The sequence below is a fragment of the Otolemur garnettii genome, unplaced genomic scaffold (assembly GCF_000181295.1).
Source record: "Otolemur garnettii isolate 467f Iridium unplaced genomic scaffold, OtoGar3 scaffold00005, whole genome shotgun sequence".
Lineage (NCBI taxonomy): Eukaryota > Metazoa > Chordata > Mammalia > Primates > Galagidae > Otolemur > Otolemur garnettii.
In genome coordinates, this window is record NW_003852400.1 from 10,775,683 (window position 1) to 10,785,239 (window position 9,557).

The 9,557-nt window shown below is 39.4% G+C and overlaps 1 protein-coding gene across 2 annotated transcripts in view; it reads right to left on the reverse strand.

Moving 5' to 3' along the window:
* The window catches only part of CACNA2D1 (calcium voltage-gated channel auxiliary subunit alpha2delta 1), a 502,006-nt gene extending 493,167 nt beyond the window's left edge, over positions 1 to 8,839 (reverse strand). For both annotated transcript variants that reach the window (XM_003782628.2, XM_012811373.2), the window contains exon 1: positions 8,400 to 8,839. In XM_003782628.2, coding sequence (XP_003782676.1) covers positions 8,400 to 8,494 — 95 coding nt within the window. In that variant the 5' untranslated portion in view covers positions 8,495 to 8,839. The remainder of the gene's footprint in view (positions 1 to 8,399) is intronic.
* Between the last annotated feature and the right edge of the window lie 718 nt (positions 8,840 to 9,557).

Genomic DNA, 9,557 nt, shown 5'->3' on the forward strand with positions numbered 1-9,557 from the left:
CATGAGGCTTCTCTCATTCCATTGAGAATAGGATTCCCAGTGAATCCTATTATAGCATAGTAAGTACTCTGGCTGCCTCTGAATCAAGTACTGGCCCTCTTTAATCATGCCTTCTACAAATTATGATTCAAATCTATTACTAGTATTATTATTATTATTATTTTGAGACAGAGTCTCACTGTGTTGCCCTGGATAGAGTGTCATGGCATCATCACAGCTCATGGCAATCTCAGTCTCTTGGGCTCAAGAGATCCTCTTGCCTCAGCCTCCCAAGTAGCTGGGACTAGTGGCACCTGACATGACACTAGCTAGTTTTTTTGTTTTTGTTTTCTGTTGTTAGTAGAGATGAGGTCTTGCTCTTTCTCAGGCTAGACTCAAAGTCATGAGCTCAAGCAACTCAACAGCCTTAGCCTCCGAGAGTGCTAGTATTACAGGCATGAGCCACTGCACCTGGCCTATAATTTTTTTTTCCTTGGAAAGTCTCCACAGCAACATAAGATGAAGGCCAAATTTGTTTTGGTATGCAAAGTAGGGATGCCAAAAATGCCCACTACCTATCTCCTCCTGGGTTCCAAATGCAAGAGATTTATAACCTAGACTCAAACCGAAAGTCAAAAGTCCTACAACATCTTCCTTTTTTTTTTTTTTTAATTTCAGATTAACATGAGGGTACAAATAATTAGGTCACAATGTTTACATTTGTTAGATAAGGTCCTTGCTGTAGTTGTGTCCCACCAACATCTTTTCCCACCCAATAGCCTTATGACAAATTAAGAACACGTGATGTTTCTTCTACCCATGTTCCTTCCACATGCAAAGGACTTTTCCTTTGGTCACACTCCAATGCATCTCCACATTTCAGTCAGCTGGGAGCTGCGAATGTCTTCCTTGGGACTCTCCCTTTCTCAATTTGTATTCTCAACATGTAGCTCACTGCAGTACAAAATTTGAAATGAGTAATGCTAATTGGATTAATTGTTGAATTACATATTTGATATTAACAATATTTCAAGCAGGAGACAATAATAGATACCATGTAATAGAGATAGTCTATTTCTAAAAATGAGATGTACTATGTAGAGGCCTAAATAGTCTTAAGTGCTGCCTAGAAGCCTATCTACCTGCAAGTTATTTTACTGCTTGTAATCTAATGGAAAAAAAATTTACTAACGTAATTTCTTTCTTAATGATTAGTCCTTAAAGAGTACTTTTCATAAAATATTATACTAATATTTCTTATCCAGTCAATCATTTCCCTTGGAGATAAGAATTTCTAAGAACTTCTATATTTTGAGATCTAGACAATTTGTTTTCTTTGGTCTCTAAAGTGAATTTCCATATCTGAATATTTAGCTCTTTCAAAATGAATACTCTGCTTAGAAGCAGCATTTCCAGTACAACCACATGTACATGGGAAATGGGGAAAAAATGAAGCAAAGAAGAAAATAACCAATAGCTACCTTGAGCATCTTTTTTTTTATTATTAAATTAAAAAATTGGGTGGGAAAAGATGTTGGTGGTACACAACTACATGGCTGTGAACATTAATGCAGTCATGGGGTACAGTGTGCTGGTTTTATATACAGTTTGACATACTTCCATCAAACTGGTTAACAGAGCCTTCATGGCATGCTCTTAGCTATCATGTTAAGACATTTATATTCTACATTTAAAAAAATTCACATGTACCCTTACAAGATGAAAAAAGGTGTGGTCCCATCAATCACCCTCCCTCCACCCATCCTTCATGTAAATTCACGCCACCGAATCTGAGAGCTTCTTTCTTTGCCCCACTTACACATTCAGTGCTGCCCCTAGCACCTCCGCCACAATGCCTGTTGGTCACTTTTTTATTATAAAATGAGAGAACTTCACAGTGTGATGGAGCCAGTTCATTTTAGAGCCATTCCTCTTTGTATTCTCAAAACAAGGAGTTGTTAATATCTAACCATCCCTTTATATAGCCTGACAATATGCACCATAGATAAGAATGATTTTATTACCTCTTTCTCCTCTTTCCCCTAATTATTTTCCTCATAGTAGTGGGTAAATGTCAAAAGAAACAGTTGTCTAGAGTGACAATTTTAGTGTGTGGATTTCACATTACACATTTACCGGTGCATCGAAATCCCTGGACAGTTTCCCTTCGAGGGAAATGTCTGGCAGTAAGAGAAGGTCCTCTGAGACAAGTGCAGATCAAATAAAAAGGACCCAAAATTGAGTTCTGATCACAGGGAACTTTGGAGAAAACAAAAAGTCCCCCCACCTGATTTGATATTATAAGCAAATAGTGAAAAATTATGGTTAATAGTAATTGCATGTGTGTATGAAAGAGAAACTAAGAATGAACTATTTGAGTAACAGAACACAGGAGTTACTTTTTATCATTTGCCAGGAGAATACCATCGTAAATTTTTAATTTCTCAAGAAAAAGAGCTTCATATAGACAGTAAGATTACCCCCAAATCTGAAGCATTTAAAATGGCCAACACCATTATTTTCGACTGCCATAATTTCCAGTTTAAGTTTTCTTCCATTTATGATATAGAATTTTAAATGCATCCTAATTTTTTAAATCTACAGAGCATATGGTTTAAAAAAAAAAATCAGCAGAAGCAAATGTTAAAATAACATTTAGCCAGAAATATCCCACATTCATATTCAAAGGGAACTTCAAATATTGCTTTATACATAACAGCCTGATTCTGAATTATTGAAATTAACAATAAAAAGTGTGCCGGCTTGTGGAGGCCGCAGGGCCAGTCTTTTCCTTCTTCATAATCTGTACAAACAGGTAGAAAAATTTAAAGGAGCAATGGCCATTTTTTGGCTCATTTTTTGAAATTGCTTAAAGTAGTTTATTCCTATGACTGAATTACTACAAAAGATGTAAAGCTTACAAGAGATACCTAGAAGTTTGTATTTTATGAATAAAATTGTAAAAGCTATGCAAAACTGCCTTCATTCCTAAACATCATATCACCAAATCCATTTGTTACAAACTTCAGCGTATACCATATCTAAACAGCTGAAATAAAATCGCTTAGTGTGTAAAGAATTTAATAGATGCCCCATGTTGAAGTTCAACAGTTTCATTCTCATGCTCGTTTTATTTAAAAGATGGCAAAACTATCTTTAGAAGCAACTTTTTTGTTACTTATTAATTTTGTTGATAATTCCTCTCTATAAGACTAGAACATTTTCAAATTGCTTTTGTACACAGTATCTCCTTTGATTGTCTTGACTAAATGTTCTTAAATGCTGGCATTACTAAAATACTTTGAATGACATTTTACCCTAAAAACAGCTTTTGAGCTGACAAAAATCTTAAAGTATGCACACTTGTTAATAAACTTACCTTACTGAGGTTTTGCTACCTTAGCAAACCACTCAAACTTTAATATAATACGTGTATATGTGCATGCACAGAAGAAATTATCTATTAAATAGAATACTACGGTAATACAAACTAGAGAAGGTACCTAATCATTCCAGTTAATATTTTAGACCCTCAAGGAGAAGGTCGTAAATATAGTCTTCTTCACAAAGGGCCACCTGTTTTACCCAACTGACATCAAAGTCAATTGTCCTGTTCTTGCAACTCTGCAAAACAGTGTAACACAACCACTTTCATGTTTTAGTGCACAAAAAATACACAGACATGCATCATATCTAAGGTACACAGTTGGCCTTCACAGCCCACGCCAAGTTTTCTGGAAAGGCATGAGGACAGTGTGGTCCTGCTCATCCACAGACAGTCCATGAAAGGAAAGATTGGTTGACACACCAAGTGACACAGTGCTGATGCACTCTCTAAGCCTTAAGGAAATGTCAAGTGGACATAATACAACAAAGTTTGGTCCCTAACAGTAAGCAGCTTACATGCTATTTGAAGTACTACCACAGACAACTCTTTTATTAAATATAATGGAATATTGTCACTTTAATAATAATAAATTTTTTTTTGGAAATACTAAAACAAATTCTGATATTTTTTCAAAATTGTTTATACCTGTTTATGTTCCCACATGTAAGACCATAAGAGAGATCAACAAATTACAAGATTTCCCTAAAATTATTTCAGTTTCCCCATTTGAATCTCCAGTATCAACAGTTTGAACCCATGTGCTAGGAAATCAGGGTTTGCTTCAAAAGAGCAGATCACGCTGTGGGAAGTTTGTATCTGTATTGATAATTAGGGAAAAGAACAGAGACCTCAGAGTAGGTGTTTTATGTAATGAATACTCCCAGAAGTACATAAATTAAATGATGTAGTTTGTTATGGGCACAATGTGTTAAGTCATTTCAAAATTGTCAAAATGCATTGTTTCTTCTGTAGAGATACGTCTAAACGCAAACGCTAAATTTGAATATATGATTTGCTTGTGTTGTTTATGTTTTTGTAAAACCTCACTATGTGTAAACTGTAGAAGGAAGAGTTTTTTATTGCTACATTTATCAATGTTGTAAAAATAATAGAAAGATGTCTATGCAGCCAGGTTTCTTTGAAGGAAGACCGAGGGAAAGTTTTTGTCTCTTTTTAAAATGAACCACCTGCTTTACTTTCAAGTTTTATATGTGTTTATTAAATTACAATTAAATTAATGAAAGCCATGAAGAAAAGATTACAAGGGCATATTTTATTTTCTTTTTTATAAACCACAATAAGCTTAGATTTTTGTATCTTCCCCAAAATCCTTCTTAAATTATGTTCACATCAGTCTACCTAATGCTTATTCAAATGCCGATCTAAATAGCTACACGCATGCCTATATATAACATTAATAAATTTCACACTCTATTACTACTTATATGGAAAAATACATCTAATGCTACATATTTTTAAATACACAGCTGTGGAATAATGAATGCTGTCATGTGGTTAAGCAGAGGACAAATTAAACACATGAGAAAAAAATTATTAACATTCATTGTTTTTAGGTTTTATTTTGCATCTAATATTTCATCTCATATTTTATCATCTGGCATATTTTCCTCTAGGTAGTATGCGAATAGAAATTGCTGAACTCCAATGAGAATAATTATGTCATTTCAAATGCTTGGGATAGATAACTATTCCAAATTCATGACACACAAATTGTTTTTCTATATCCTTGAATATAAACTTGTCTAGTAACAGAAAAAAAATAATATCATAAACATTTAAAGCCAAAACTATTCTTTCATGAGATTATATGCTTACTTCTTGTAGATATCTGGAATTATTAGTTATATATTTATAACATTCTATAATTCATTTTAAAATCTCCCTATACAAAAATGCTTTCAGCCAATTATGGTTGACTGGCATTTTGATATGACTGAGAGAAAAGTTTAACATGAATAATAGTTATAACTGCAATGCTTTCAAAAAACTGGATTTGTAAAGAGATTCCAAAATTTACAACAAATTTAATTTAACATTATAATACTAGCCATCACACATGTAATCCTGAATTTTAAAATGGAAGTGTTTTAAAATATGTCTGGAGCAATCATTTCTAGAACAAGAGAGCTACCCTTTTTGAAAAGTACATTTTAAAACCCCAGTACAACACGTGCATGCTATAACATGAAAAGAATGTATTTTCCGCTTAATGTCTGTATTAGGTTGTTGCTACCATAGATTTATGCTGCACACCTTATGGAAACAAACATTTCCAAAAGGAACACCAATCTCAGAGAAAGAACTGTATCAAAATTCCTTTATCTGGAAAAAAACCATTATTTTAGTGTTAGAACAGTTCCACTATTACTTTAATACAGGAAAATATGCCATATTAGGTATGTATTACTAGAGAACAGAAAACGAAAGAAGATATTTCAATTAAGATATGATTTGTTTTTATTATAATACCTTTTGTAATATTTCATATTACTGTAAATACTACCTAGGAAAAAAAACTGAAATTCTAATTCTGGTCCAAGGACAATTAATGCATAATTAATTTACTGGGTGATGGCATGTTCTTTTTCTAATGATGATAAAAACTTTTTCACTGAAAAATAAAATTGTGAAAAACCAAAAAAAGTTACTAATGATTTCCAGAGAAATTTACATAGAGAAACGTAATTTGCTGTTAGTGACGACTACAATCTTTGAACTCAGTTTTTACAAACTTGAATTTTTCCCCCAAAGATTTGACATTTGTCCTGATTAAACATTGCATATGAATTCTTTTCTCGAAAGAAATGCCAATGGCACCACATCTTGGTGAAATTAATCCCTCATTTTTTAAATTTCATAAAGTTTATTCAGAAATCTAACCTGAAGTACAAATGTCAACCAATATTTCTCCTTTTCTCAGATGATGTTACCAACTTTTCAAATAAACAATGAAACATGAAGGTTTACAAAAATATTATGACTCCTACCTACAGGAGACTGACTTAGCTCTACAAAATCCTTTATTCAGTTTTTAATTCATGAAATAATTCTGTTTTATAGAATTTTAAAATATCTTGAATTTTTCCATTGTTAAACAAATTTCAAATCCTTTCAAGGAAAAAAAAATTTAGTGTCCTAATTCCCATTTTAGCCCACTATTTATTCTCTTTCTTGTCCCTTATAAATCTCTGGCATAAAAATTGAGTTATTTTAATTTTAGAAATGTATTTACTGCAGATATCCTCCTTACAGTAAGAATTTTTACATTTCTATTTTACCATAGTATGTTTACGAATAAAAGGCTCCATTTGGTTTTAGTTTGAAAGGCCATAGTTTTACCCAGAGATATGATGATGCATTCTCCCTAAACGATAAAATATTGATAAGTTGTCAATTAAAACCACAACACTGTGACTCTTTTTTAAAGAGCTACTTCTTTATTTAACACAAAATGCGAGTCCCTTGAGTTCTCACTTTGCAGGCCAAGCACCAAAAAGGCTAAACCAATTAAATAAATAAAAATGTGATTTCTTCCTAAGAGTGAATAATTTGGAAGCATCTTTAGGATAATTCTTACTCTTTCTGTGTTTAAAAATACCCGGTTGAAAATTCTGCCAATTAAACGAAGATCTACAGATGGCATTTACCCTTTTGCTTCATAACAAAAAGAATCTGCGATCAGTTTTATGGAAGAGTATCTAAAGAGGAACATTACTGTAAATCAAGGACGAAAAATGTTTGACACTCCCCTCCTCGGGGTGAGAATGTGCATCCTCTAGATTCTCGCACTGACATCTAATGTAATAAATACTTTAGGATGAATCTTAAAAGATAGCTGCAGGGAAAAGATTCGCTGTTAGTATCTACCCCAAACTCCAATATTCAGCACTCAGCCAACAAAGGACAGCAAATAATTCCCAGCAGCATAAATAACGGGAAAGCCACCTTGGGCTTTGTTTTTGTTATGTAAAATGCATTAAAGTGACTCATCCACTTAAAGATTACCTACTCTTAGAAGCTTTAAAGTAGCTTGAAAAACCAAAATAAACTCTTTCCCAGAATGCCGAATAGGCTATTCAGTGCACTTAAAAATATATATATATATTTTTATGTGCCACTGACTTTGACTCTATTTTGCAGCCTAAGAGAGGAGAGAATTAATATTTTTCACTCTCTTCCTGCCGTGTGACAAGAGCTACCTAAAAACACTGCACTTCCAGAATAGCAGGGAGGTTTTTTATATATTTAAAAGTTATTTTAGAAATGTTAAAAATAACAGAAATGGGAAGAGACTCTGGAAACAGTCCCTCCCCCCAAAGAATAGGTTCTCTATTCATTCTAAGAACAGGAACCGAGTTTCTGCTCGCTCTTAGATGTTTCAAATAATGGGTTTAGAAGGCTGGATCGCGTGGCTCAGTACCGGCGAGCCCCCTGGATGGACAGCACGCTCTGCCACGGGGAGCCAGCACGCTTCTAATCAGAAAGGCTGTCAAGCGCACTCAGCAATGTGGGGTCTCAACGAGTTAGGGCAGTATTAGCAATCAGTATCTCCGAGGCCACAGGCGGGAGAAGTCCGCACTACCCTGGCAAGCCTGAAATTACCTTTTGCAAAATACCCAACTAAAACACAACTTTTTAGTGAGCTGGGTTTGATGAGAGCGGGTATCTGGTTGGAAACTTTTCCCCCCACTACAGCTAAACTCTAAGTCGCGAGGATGCTTTGAGAGAGGGGCTGAGGCGCCGCGAGACGTGGCGGACGTTTGCCGGGACAGCGCGGCCCCGGCGCCCGGCCCAGCCCAGGCGCCCGCGCCGGCCGCGGGTTCCGTGCGCTTTCCAGCTGCGAGCCGCGCGCGCCTGGCGATCGGCCTCTCCACATCCCAGCCCCGCTCGCCTGCCGCCCGCTCCCCGCCCCCACGGGCAGGAGACCCCGCAACTCGGGACCGACCCCGTCCCCGGATCCCTCGGCACCCCTCGGCCTGCGCTCCCCGCCCTGCTCGGCCGGTTCACTTACGTGGTGGCAGAAGGGAAGGGCTCCTCCGACGAGGGGCCGATCAGCAAAGATTGGAAAAGTGTCAGAGTCAAAGCCAGCAGGCAGCCAGCAGCCATCTTCGCGATCGAAGATCAATCCCCCTTCCTCCCCAATCCGGGGCAGGAACGGCGCAGGAACCCGCAAGCGGAGGGACGGAGCACAGGCTGCCGCCCGGGTGGCGGACGTCTGGAGGGCCGGCGCCGGGGCCGGGGCGCGGAGTGGCGCGGGGGCAGCGAGGACGAAGCCGGCGCCGGGGAAGGGGCGGTGGCGGGCGGACCCACTAGCGCGCGGCCGCTGCTCCGCGCCGCGGCTGCCTCGCCTCCGCCGCCATCAAGGGCGACTTTGGAAACAGACCTGGGCGAGCCCGCCGGCGCTGGCGCGCTCTCTCTCGCTTTCTCTCTGGGTTTGCTCCCAGATTTATTCCCCTGATTGCTGAGGGGAAGGGGGAGGCGGAGGCGGGGGCGGAGGAGGGGTGACGGCGCCGGGGAGGGTGGGGGTGGCTGAAGCAGTGGCTGTCCAGGGTGTCATGATGAGAAGGCCTGGGGGCTACTTTTGGGCTCAGCAAATCCCTGGAGGGTGGGGGTGGCTGCAGGGCTGGGGGGATGGCAGCAGAGAGACTTGTGGAAGAGAGAAGCTCCGTCTGGCTTCTCTGGGCAGTCGGAGGGAGGTGGCTGGGGGCAGGCAGCGGGAGGGCTGGGCGTCAGAGCAGTCGGGCGGAGACCGGCCGGGAGCAGCCCTCCTTACAAGGCAGAAAGGAACTCCCAAACTCGGCGCCGCTCTGCTCCCGCCGCCGGCGTGCGGAGGGGGAGCGCACCGGCGCGCGGGGCTCCCGGGGGACAGCCAGCCGCCCAGCGGGCATCCACAGGCTGCAAAGGCTCCAGCCAAGTACTTGGCTCGTGTCTCCGGGGGTTATTTTTGCACTTGCGGGCAGCGTTCCCCCAGCCTTCTTCCAGGCGCAGAATCCGCTGCCTGCCTAGGAATCGTGAAGTGATTTGACAACAAATGTAGGAGGGGTTTGTATTGCATTTTAAAGCACCACTATTGACTCTCTACCAGGTGGCACTGTTTGCCTCTGGGTGTACCAGAGGTTAGAGCCTCTGGCGGGACTGGGGTGCTCACTGTGCCAGCGGCCCCACGCCC